The sequence below is a fragment of the Dinoponera quadriceps genome, unplaced genomic scaffold, assembly GCF_001313825.1.
Source record: "Dinoponera quadriceps isolate SergipeBrazil2010 unplaced genomic scaffold, ASM131382v1 scaffold1266, whole genome shotgun sequence".
In the NCBI taxonomy this organism is placed as follows: Eukaryota; Metazoa; Arthropoda; class Insecta; order Hymenoptera; family Formicidae; genus Dinoponera; species Dinoponera quadriceps.
In genome coordinates, this window is record NW_014555494.1 from 75,903 (window position 1) to 88,478 (window position 12,576).

Consider the following 12,576-nt stretch of genomic DNA (forward strand, 5'->3'; position numbering starts at 1 on the left):
TGCATATAATTTGTAAACAGCAGTATTTTTCCGTTGTGGACATATATGATTATATGGTCATATATGGGCAAATTTCATATGATCTTTTTTCCCGGGGTAAGTGGCTAAATTTCAGACAAAATCAGCATGCATTTAACACCTTAAGGGCAGCTTGTTTAAAAAAAAAGCATTACATTTCTATTTAGAAATACGAATATAATTTTAGTATTATCGCGCGTTCTCTCTCTCTCTCTCTCTCTAGCTAATATTTTTCACTGTAGCGCCCAAATTCAAACAGCTAATAAATTTAACCGCGGTGGCAACAACATTAGCTGTCCCTATTTCGAAGACACGTTTCAGCTGCTACAGCTAGATTTTAGCCACTATGGATAATTTTTTCCCCGAGTCTATACAGCTAATTCCAAACGTTATTATTACCTACTATCGCTAAATCGATAATTTGTAACGACTGAAATTAACCGTACGTTCAATTACTGAAACACTCGGTCGCCCGAGTAGTTGAAATCGACAGCACTATTTTTTGACCGTATTTATCGCACCGCGGGCGCGGCTGCGAACAAATCGCGAATCAAAACTTATCACAAATAAAATTGATAAGAGCATTTACACAGTGCACACACAGTGCTGTAATGTTAATGTATCTCTAAAGCGAAATCGCGTCATTATAATCCGACACTGGCTATTTAAGAACAGTTAGAAAGCTTCGTGAATATAAATTTATAAGAAAAGTTTCGCTCGTCAGAGAGGCTTGAAAATGAAACATTAACCGGAAATCTGGTGGGAAGTTTTAATTCGTGAGATGTTTAATATATAAAATTAGAAGAGTCCGATCTTTCGTTCTCTCTCTTTCTCTCTCTCGGTCTCCAGCAATTTACGCTGCGGAAAAAAAGTTCGAGTTTCAAATACATCAAAGTACATCGATTGACGAAAGAGCACCGTGTGTTCTACGTGCAGCTGTTAAAAGCACAGGCCGTCAGGCTGCTAGCGATATATGATGTTTCCTGTAGCATGAATCCGATATCGATGCCGATTCGTCGTACTTGTCGCGACATAACTGTATCATCTGTTAATAATCCGCCGCCAGTGTGCGGCCGAAATTTCTGGGGTATTAATTGTCACCCCCAGATAATAATTGATAGACGTCACGCTCAGCCCGCGTATTAATTGTGTCACGCAGATCGGCGGACGTGGCCGCGCGCCGCATCGAGACAAGGAGATGATCCAATTTTTTGCGACGAATCGAAAATTCCGGGCAACACAGGGAAACGCGATGGCAAAAATAGAACGCGCCGAACGATGCGGGACGAATTCATCGGCCGGGAGAGGATGATGCTGAGAGGGAACTTGCGAGGTCTCTCGAATGCCAGTAATTTCGGGCTTTGAGACCTCAAGACCCAAGAGAGAGAGAGAGAGAGAGAGAGAACTTCGGCTGTTAAAAATCTCGGAAAAATCCATGGGTCTCCAGCGGATTTTTGTATCTCGAGATTCTTTAGATCCTCGGATTTCTGTGGGTTCCCGCAGTGTCGCACGCATCCTCGGATCCTTGAATTCTAAGGATACGCGTCTCGCTCCTGCAAAACTTCCGCCTGAAACTTTCCCGACTGCCACAAGATACCCTTCCGGTATTTAAGTTCCGTTGCGTTTCATAATGACGCATTGCGATGCAAATGCGCGACGGCGGTCGGCAACAAATAAGTCCGCCAACAAAGGCGGGACCACTGATGCGAACAGAATCGCGAGGAAAGATAGAACGGTAATCCGTCCGTTTGTCTTCCTTAGCTGCCGTATAACGGAGAGCTACTTATTTCCCTTTCGTGGTCAAACTGGAGGATTTACAGTCACAAGTCTGCAAAATTGATAGCCGGCTCGAATCGCGGATTTTACTTGCTATTCTAAAAAGCACTTCGCGAGCGACATTTATTATCGACGCTCGCTATTGATCGTCCGAAAGTCGCTTAAATAATTCGCCAATCGATGCGAGATTTTAAAGAACTATGCTTTTAAAAATTCAGCTGATAAATGCAAGATTTGCGAAGAGTCCGAAGAAACGAGGAATAAAAAATTCGAGCGTTTGCAGACCATATGTACAAAAGTTAAAGAGAATCGTTTCTCTCGATCGTGAAACATAGATGGATTCGACAAACTGTAACTTTAGAAAAAATAATGATAATGAGATGGTCGAGGAAGCATTTTGCACAAGTCTTTATTAAAGTCTCCAGTTGTATTGCCGAGTTCTACCGAGTTCTATTAATCCTTTGCGACGCTGCACGAATATAAATTAATATCCATTAACTGTCAAAGTTTTTTATGAGGTTTGACGAATTGCTCCACGTAAATAAAAAAAAACCGTATACAAAAGAGCTTTACACCGCGTGAAAATGCAAACTTCTCCCTTTAACTTTCATGCAGTTGTACATTGCGATATAAATTCTTCCACATTGAGTTATTTCGCGTTAAAATAAAAGCGTCCTCTCGACTTTAATTGCTCATAAAAAGTGAATCTGTCTATAACGTTTGCTAAGCAACAGATAAAAAGCTTAAAATATCCTCTTTAAAATGCATACGTAACAGTTTTAATTTGAATATAATTGTTCGGTGTAAACGTTCACCTGGAATATGAGATTTAAAATTCAACGGTCGCCATTTCTCACTTAACTCGATGTATCTTGACAATAAACAATAATAATACTATGAATTTAATATGCCTGAAAAGTAAAAACTTCAAGTTTTAAGATGTTTCTTGAACCATCATATTATCATAATTTTTGGTATTATCATCAAGTTACAGCTTATCGAATTTTCTTTATTTTCCATGCTAAAATATAAGGGTATGTCTAACCTGCGATTAAGTTACATTACTTCAGAAATAGAAGAGGCATCCAACTTGGGTTGAATCGCGTGTCACGACCTCAATTCCTCCGCAAGTACAGTGGCGGCTCGTAGCGGGGACTTCGAAATTAAATGTGACATCACGCGTATAAGAATAACGAGTCCAATAATTATTATTAGGGGTCAAAGTAGCAACAGAGTATCTGGTGTCCTCTAACGGTGCCGAGCAAAATCTCATTCGAAGAAGGTTCGAATCTTGGCTAAATGGGTTCGAGTATTTGTTAATCTTCTGTCGTCTAATTTAATTCCGAAGTATTCATTACGAGTCGCTAGTGTATTATTGAGAAATTGAGGTCATAAAGCCCGTATCAAACTATGGATTAGAGATTGGGTTTGTAATTGCGGATTGGGGATTGGGAATTGGAAATCTACCAATGAAGTCATGCAGGTCGTAAATCATTATCACACTATGGCCTAATTTAACCAGCGCGAGTTAATCAAATCGGGCGATTAAATTCCTCTATCTAAGAACGATGCGATTGAACAGTTCCAACGGAGGAGCTGAATTTAATCGACCGATTTGATTAACTCGCGTTGATAAACCGAGCCTCAATCCGCAATCCCTAATCCATAGTCTGATACGGACTTAATGGAAGTTAGAACGCAAAGTATATTTTCAAGTAGTATGACATAATAATAAATCAGAAATACCCTTGTTCTTGCATGAAAAATAGACCAAGTCCAACTAGCTGTAATTTCGGCAAAAATAATGATAATGGTTCGAGAAGCATCTTAAAGCATCAAGTTTCTACTTTTAGGCGTATTAAATTTATGATACTATTATTGTTTGTTGCCAAAATATATTGAATTAAATGAGAAATGACCGTTCAATTTTCAAGCTCATCTTTTAAGTAGGTGTTTACAATAACAAAACTATTTTTATCAGATACACGATAAGGGCATTTTAAAGAGAGAACTTTCTATTTGTTTATCGAGAAACGTTGCATATTAATTCATTCGTCTTCCGTGACCTATTAAAAAGATGACAGGATGTTTTTTTTTCCTTCACCGTTGAATAACTCGATGAAAGAAGGTTGTCCTAGATCTGCGTAAATGCAAATTAAAGGGGAAAGTTCACTTTTTCAAACTCTATGAACGTTATTCGTGTACTTTTCGGTTTGCGTGATGTAACTCGACGACTTCATAAAACATTACAGTACTTAATGGATCTCAATTTTTATTCATGGAGCATCGTAAAAGATGAGTGGAATTCATATTCGAAAATACGATTGGAAACTGAGATTCCAATTTGTAAGTGCTTTTTAAACTATTCCATTACTATTATTTTCGTCAAAATTACAGCCGTTGAATTTTGCCAACTTTTCATCGTAAAAAGAAATCACCGTTTGATTCCTTTGCGAATATGCAATTTAAGATTAAAAATAAATGAATTAATTACATAATACACGAGAAATATATATATAAAATCACAAATAGGATATAATATATAAATTACTATAAAAGGATCGTGTGTAAATAGAATAACATTTATTTTTATTACTGCTATTATCATTGCTTTTTCCAATAACTTCAATGTATTTTTACATTTCATGTTACATTTTTTAATTAATACAATATAGGCCATAGGGTAATTCATTAATAACTGATCCTTGAACGAGATTGACTCTGCTTCACTTCACTCTCACACATGATATATTATTTTATAGTTGGAACACTTACCCGACCTATTTCATTAACAAATGCAATTATCGATATAATATGATTTTCTTACACTTGAATCAAATTCTTCCGATTTTCTCTCTCTCTCTCTCTCTCTCTCTCTCTCTATACATCATTCTTTTTATAATATTTACATGTTAATGTATCAGTACAATTCTGCACAAAATGGGCATAAAGTAGCGGGAACTAACAGAGGAAATCACAATATTTTTTTACGGTTATAAAATAGCATTTTCTCAATAAAACATTGAGAAGAGGCTTAATTATAATGTAACATTTCTCTTCCGGACACAAATACGCACTTGTCAATTTTGCACCTTCACTTATCTTTTGATAAAGATACGTAAATACGTCGTTAGAATTAATATCTCTTGTATGATCAATATTAATTTTTACGGAAATCCTTTTGTTAGAAACACTTTGCTATTCGTGTGAACATGAAACTTGGTAATGCGCCCAGAAGCCACAGCCATCACTTGCTACTATCTCGTCGAAGCTACGTCACTAATCCAGTACTAAGTTTACGAAAGTTTAGAAAGTTGCGTGCATATCGATCTCACGGAGGATAAGCTCTCGTGAGGTCGATACACATAACTACGCAGTCTGACCGCTTTTTAGACGAGCTTAAACACAAATCCACAATGAGACACTGAGGAAAGTCGAGTGCGAGTTAAACGAATGCGTCGTTAAACGAAGCGATTTCCCGCTTTTTCATGCTCAAATGACATAACTTCCCGACTAGTTGACCATTTTCAACGTGAGTCAACTTTCACGTGAGAATAAAGTCTCTTCGAGTTAGAGTCTCGTAATTATTTTCAACAATTACATATATATATATATATATATACATACATACATACATATATATATATATATATATGTATATATATTTATATCAATATTCATAACTATTTGCAAAACAGATTATTCTCGTCGTGACTTGTCAATATCATATCTCGGAACAATTATGACGGAAAGTAATAGCGGGTTTCTCAATCATTCTGACCCAGACATGCCCGATACTTTTACCAGCACATCCTCATCCCACTTACAATAAGTGACATCGCAATTGTACTTCAAACGTCTCGATCCCTTAAATCACTGCCTTCCACCTTGTTCTGCTCTTCCAGCAATTGAAACGTATCTTTGGGCAAACAAGTTTATTTACACACTCGGAATGAGGAGGAAAAATGCTCCAAGTATCATGCGGCACATCTGGGTGGGACACACATGTATGTATCAATATGTGTATTGCAATGTAATAACCTTTGTTTCGTCTCTTCCGCCGTTATGATAATCTATAATCTCTAGAAGTGAAACTCGATAACCGTATTTGTGGACAAAGATGTTACACAATGTCAAATATACATATATATATATATATATACCGGCGCGTACACTTATAAAATATAACGAATAAATTATAGATTAAATTACAAAAATTATATATCAATACGTATCCCAATATATGCACAAGTCATTTAACAAAACAACCGCGCACCACTGTTAGTTCATTGTTCCCGCATCCCGTGTTTTCCCTTTTATTAATTTTTTTCTCCTTTTTTATTCTCAATATATACCATCGGAGATCAGTAGAGTAATGGACTGACTGAAAAACGGCTACACGTGTAGTAAAATAGAAATACACGACTCTTACGCGGAAATATTGCAGTGGTACAATAGAGAGATTATACTCTGTTGATGTCTGGATTTTGAATGATTCTACGAAAAAAAAAAAAAAAAAGACACATTTATACACGATTAAACACGAATTATTCCGCAAGATCTGCTAGATGGAAGAGAACGACTTATTTGTTTAATTCATGTCCAGTCCATTACTATTGGTAACACTCGGACAGACTTCTATCCTCAGTTAAACTGAACTAACTTGAATCGAAGAACCCATAGATTCCGCCTCGTTATGCGTTCTTAGATTTATAGAGTTATCGATATTATCACTGTCGTTATCACCACTAATCGACGCCAGCCTCTCGCTGTCTATCAACGCAATATTCGGATCTATTATAATCGTGTTCTCTATACTGTTGTTCTTCTTTCGGATCGCGCATCCGTTCACATTTCCGTCTACCTCCGTCTGATCATTGTTCAACATGGACAGACTCCCCTTGATGTTCTCCCTCGACGTCGTCTGAGAGCCGAGCTTCTTCTCCTTCTCGGACACCAGGTGGGCGTTCTTCATTACCTTCCCCTCTTTCTCCTTAGGTTTCTTACCGAGTACCGGGAAATTGGTAATCTTCGAAGCAGTCTTTTGTTCCTTTGATTGTCTGATGGAACCAACGCGATTCGGCTCCGTTGATTCTTGCTCCTCCGTGATCGATACCAGGTTACTTTTACATTCTCCGGTAGTTTCATCTTTTACAACTTGTATCGGTATGTCATCTGAAGGCAAAAGAAAATCCTCATGCAGTATTGCTTTCCGCGGGTGGGACAGTTTCACCGTCAAACTGGACTTGGCAATAATAAAAGCGATATTAAAAATTGACAAGCATCTCAGATAGAGGCAGGGAGAAACATACATATCGATAAATTCTATGTAATGATTCGCTGACATTTTACGCGTGTGAAATAACGTCTTATAACGTATGTCGGCATCGATGTAAGGGGGACAAAATTAAATACTCGAATAGCATATCAATTGCATATTGTACACGTACGACACAGAGATATTTATCTTTGTACTCAATGAGAATATTTTACCAGCGTCTTTCTTTTCTTACGTATTGATTGTGTGTATTTTTATAATGTATTACAGATATATCGTTTATAGCTGTTGGAGGGGGGGGGGGGGGACACTCTNATAAAGAACATTATATAAATAATATCAAACACTTAACTGACAGAGAATATCCAAGTGCAAAAGAAGATGTAATACAACGGAATAAAAAGGGAAGGTCGCAAGTAAAGAGATAACATTCAAATGAGGGTAGCGAAAAAGATACAAAGAAGATACAGTTACAGTAGGGAAGAAATATCAAATATACATTTTCTAGTCAAGCAATGTACTTGAAACTTTTTGGTGCGGGTAGATAAATGTGCCGTGTCGACATGCATATTTTCCCGGTCATGCGTGTTTCTGTTTAGACTCTGTTTTTTATGCGTATGTCTGGTTATAGCTGGGATTGGTGTTTCTGAAAGGAATACATCCACGATCACATGAATCACTTATATGTATCATATGTATATATATACATATATATATATATGTATGTATAGATATCAACTGATTTTTTGCGTGTGCTAGTGTACACCAAATGAAAACATAGTTGTAAGTTTGATGGAGAATTGTAGCGTGATGAGAGAGATAGAGATTTACGCCATCCTACAGTGTGTTGTGAACTGAAGTGACAATACCATATGTTTGATGACAGCGCAGCAGTGGCGCAATAATTGATCGATCTATTGCCATCCGTATACAAATTTTCCACCGACTCTCGAATGATCTCTCCCAGCGCCTGCTCCTCTAATACGCTATAGAGATGCGCGTTAGCGGCCAATCGATCGTCGGCAAAGCTGGTGGAATCGCACTTTGCGTTATTATCTTTTCTAGCTTTCTGACTCGCGTCGTCCTTATTCTCGTGAGTCGCTTTCTTCGACTGCTGATCTTTGCTGATCTTTTTAGGAGAGGACTTTATCGGCGAGCTATGGCTGCTGGATATACTCCCACGCCTGGAGCCTTCCAATGAAGAGGAGGAATGCGCCCTCCCCACCGTGTCCTTCTTATCGGAGCTTGGAAGCGTGTGCTTCCAATGCCACGGGCGACGCTTGCTGTTCCCGGACACTGTCGGTTGCTGTTGCTTCTCGACTTGACAATTGCTCAATTCGACCGCAAATAACTTCTCATCCAGATCGTCTAATGACACAGGCGCGCAATCCACATTTGTTGGATTTCTCTTCGTGTGTTTATATAAGTCTAACTTATTGTATACATGTATCTTAAGATCTTATATCTTTCGTAATGTGTGAATTTTTCACGGATCAATATTTTGTACGTGTCTATAATGTAAAACGTATAAGTACACGATATTTGCGATTTATTAGTACAAGGGAGATCGTACAGTACAAACGTGAAGGAAATGTAAATAGTACATTGCACATGGTTCTCACAGAAATGTGGGAAATTATCGTATCAATATCTGCTCATTAATGCAACTATTCGCTCATGGAAGAAAAAAAGAACGTTTTCAATTCAGCAATAATCTCATAAAACTCATAGGGGGATGTCGCATGCAAGCTTGGGCCTAAAAATACTTGACACATTCATGTCCATGCATATCCGCTTGTCTATTAGTTACGTCTGTTGTATACATTAGGATCGTGTGAGGTAACTAATATTCAAACACACCATTAAAAAATTTCATTTATGCGTGGTTAGCTATTTTAATGGAACGCAGCTGTGATGTTATTGCCGTTAGTGGTTAGCACCTTTATTGGTCCACCAGAGATATATTCGCCAATATACAAAACTTACTGTGTAAAATACATTAATTATATTCAATCGTATAAATCAATTTTGAGCATAAACAGAAGAATTAGATAAACTTTTTGAAAAGTACCCAAGATTTGGTGGAAAAATGAGAACCGATTAGATGTATTTTATCTTTTCCATATATTTAAATATTAATTAAAAAAATAGTGATTTAATGATTTAATGTATATTATTAGAATATGTCCTCAAAATTTAGTACATTTTTGTGTTATTGTTGTTGTTAAATTTATCTCACACGTCTTACGCACGTCTTACGCAGACACCAGATTAATATTTTATAATAAAGATAAACAAAATATAAGAACATACCTGGTAATTTCTTAGTACGGAAGGAAGCGTTTGTGATCATAGACTTTGAAACGGTTGGTGTAGTGGTTGCTGGGGACAATGCAACACTAATTCCAATTGGTCCATCGTTCGCTTGACCTGTGAAAAATATTGAAATAAATTTTAGAAAATCTATTTTTGTATGCCACAGATTTTGGAATGTAGCAGATTTCTCTAACACTTAAATAGCCAAAACACGCATTGTGCGTTATATATTATTAAGATAACTACCTGGTGCTCCAGAACTGGCAGAGTTGCGTATAGCATTAGTAACTAACATTACACTCGGATATGCTTCATAACACGCTCTATTGTGAATATCTTCTATCGCTTGATTTGCCACATACCAACATTCGTTATACCTACAAACAATGATATTCCATGGTGAAATATATTTCGTAAAAATGCAAAATGTTAATAAATCATTTCTAATGCTAGATCTCCTCAAAATAAGCGATTAGTTAAGATATGTAGTGAAAAAGATGTTCTACTGAAACAAGACTAAAAAAATTTGGGCAAATCTGTGATAATGCAAAACGTATGTTACATACATGGCAAAATATACAGCATGTGAGAATTCCAAGAGAAACTGGCTGGACACTGGTATGCGTGGCAAAAGCCTCGGAACGAAGCTGGACTCGCTGCCGTATGAAGAACGCTGATGATGTCCTGGTTTCATAAATCCTTGAGTAACAAGTCTGCAGAAACAGAATTGTGTCAACAGAGTTAGCATATTTAATTAATAATCCTCATTAAACTCACTTTGTCGCAACTTTGCACAACTGTTCCATGGCAAATTTATTTATATAACCAAGTTGTTGATTGTAGATGAAAAGTAGAGCTGTCATGACCTTCAATCGATTTTGTGCATTCAATGTCTCCACTTGCTGCAATGGACCCCAGCTCACAAGTTTCGTGTTACACTCTTCAAAACGACGTACCGCGCTTACTGTTAACGATGCTGGCGCTAAAGTCTCAGGCTGTTGCAAATAACATCACTATATAATCATAGATAATAATTCCAAAAGATTATAAAATGTGTATGGTTTATAAAATTAAGAAATTTTCAACTAGACTGTGCTGTCTTCAACTTTGCTGAGAAAAAATTGATTTAAATTACACAACAATACATTCCCGTGATCATTTCTCTTTTCTTGAAAACAAATTGAAAATTTCTAATTTCTATTTTTTTTTTCTTAATTGTATTTTATATGTTAGACATAATATGTGCCAGCATACCTGATGGAATATAGATAACATAGCAAGAGATGGTAATCTAAATGAGATTGCTTTTTGTTGACCCGATTTATCCACCACTTCTAAATTATACAATCCAATCAATAAAGTTTCAAGGGAACGACAACTCTGTTGGAAGTAAAATGTTATTAATAAGTGTGTTATTTAATTATGAAATTAATTTTAAAAAATGTATCAAAAAGTGTAACTGCTTATAAAAATTATAATAAAATTGTAAAAAAGATCAACTAATCTATCCTTGACAATTTCTCCATTTTCTATTGTACTACACAACCAAGTAATACAAGGTATTAGGAATATTTGTCATATAAGTTACACGTCCTCCGTATTACATAACTTCTCATAAGTACCAATTATATATCATGATTGTACACAAAATGATATGCATAATAATATATTTCTGTCATTAATTTAACAAGAATGCAACCTCACCTTAATATCACCATGAGCGGCAGAATTTAGATAAATATATATCAATGTCGGTAAAAACTGCAGAGTAAACCTTTGTAACTCTATTTCCCGGGATCGGTAGAAATTATATAATTGGTTACATACTGTGTCCATCAACTGTAACAGTAATCCAGAATGTAACACGCTCAACGTTAATTCAAAACATAGAGAGATACTTTACAAATTCAACAAACTAACGCGCAATATCCCTCTGACAGATACTCTATATTGTTAATATTATAAAATCCCATTGTTTGCAAATAAAATGATGAATTATATCAATTTCAAGCTATTTACAATTCGTACAACAAACAACACGTGCAATAAAATTTCAACCATTGCGACAGTTCCTCTATGCGTGCGTAAAAGCACACTGTCAAAATGTTTGCGCGTGTTGGTAGAGCGATGAGAAACCGAGCTCATTATCAAAAGTGAGGTACAATCATCCTCGCGTGACGCGACGCGGCCGAGGTTCACTGCGTGAGGTAAACACTCGTTAATTCGATTAAAAGCGGACACACACACACACACGTACCTCGCTATATTTAGTGCGCTCTTCCAGAAGCACGTAGAGCGCTCGCACGATCTCGTTGTCCTGCGAGAGCGTGCTGGCGAACGTGTGCAGCTCCGACTGCGAGACGTCCTTGCAGTCCGCCAGCCACTCGTTTATCAGGCTCTCCGTCATTTTCAGACGCCTCCCGCCTTCGTCAATAAATCAGGATCTTGCTGATGAGAAATCGCGGCTTCGACTTCGACTCGCTCGCCGTCACCGTGACAGTCATCACACAGCTTTATCGTGGAATTATCGTGACGCGCCGTTGCATCAAAAAGAAGAACGAGAGCGGAGCTGGACGAGAGCTGCTGCACAAGTCCCGGTTACATGTCTCGGCTGCTCTCTCTTCTCATCCTCCTCGCTGTCTCGCACTAACTGCGTGTGAAACGTCGGAGACGCACACGTTACGTACGAGCGATCTGGAACGACTCAGGTTATCGCCAGTCGCTGCCGCTACTGGCCGCAACTGATCGCGGCCGTCTCCACCAATGGCGTTCAGTGTCATCGCGTACCGCCCGCGCGCATGACCGGCGGTTCGTTCTTTCCAGTTGCACTTTCTGTAACCCCCCCGTTCAGTGTTCGTTCCTCTTATTCTCTTCAATTCACGCAGTTCGAATTAATCAGCTGCCTGTCACCTTCAGTTACTTTCATTCTCTCGTTTTTACGCTGATTATTGTTACAGTCGGTGAAGGTCTACGAATAATATCAATTACCATTTTATAGGCGCGCTTTATTGCTCGAATCATGAATTCGAATCGGCGATACGTATTGAGATAAATCGATCTCCACCGGGGGGCCGACCGAGAGAGCTTGGGCAGTTCACAAGAAACACGATCGAATAGTTGAGAAAGATAAAGAGAGAAAGAGAGAGAGAGACGCGATAACTTCCCTAGAAATCCACCTGAGCCGCTCG

General features: G+C 37.7%; 1 protein-coding gene across 2 annotated transcripts; it reads right to left on the reverse strand.

The window, feature by feature from the left end:
- Nucleotides 1–4,401: 4,401 nt before the first annotated feature.
- LOC106744510 (hyccin) lies at nucleotides 4,402–12,495 on the reverse strand. Of its 2 annotated transcripts, XM_014619356.1 has the most exons (9): nucleotides 11,646–12,495; nucleotides 11,093–11,227; nucleotides 10,643–10,768; nucleotides 10,166–10,383; nucleotides 9,955–10,101; nucleotides 9,635–9,765; nucleotides 9,386–9,502; nucleotides 7,904–8,440; nucleotides 4,402–6,969 (listed from the first exon to the last, which is right to left on the reverse strand). In XM_014619356.1, exons 1-9 carry the CDS (start codon nucleotides 11,793–11,795, stop codon nucleotides 6,443–6,445), a joined length of 2,088 nt encoding a protein of 695 aa, XP_014474842.1. In that variant the 5' UTR covers nucleotides 11,796–12,495; the 3' UTR covers nucleotides 4,402–6,442. The 2 variants fall into 2 exon arrangements, with proteins under 2 accessions (XP_014474842.1, XP_014474841.1); XM_014619355.1 differs by lacking the exon at nucleotides 7,904–8,440 and having other exon boundaries at nucleotides 11,646–12,230.
- Nucleotides 12,496–12,576: the final 81 nt, after the last annotated feature.

Bases quoted from the DNA above. Each gene is read 5' to 3' on its own strand.
- LOC106744510 (XM_014619356.1), bottom strand. From the start codon at position 11,795: ATGACGGAGAGCCTGATAAACGAGTGGCTGGCGGACTGCAAGGACGTC. The intron at 10,102-10,165 runs GTGAGTTTAATG...CTGTTTCTGCAG, and splicing joins TTGTGCAAAGTTGCGACAAA to ACTTGTTACTCAAGGATTTA. The intron at 8,441-9,385 runs GTATGTTCTTAT...CTGTGTCATTAG, and splicing joins CCGTACTAAGAAATTACCAG to ACGATCTGGATGAGAAGTTA.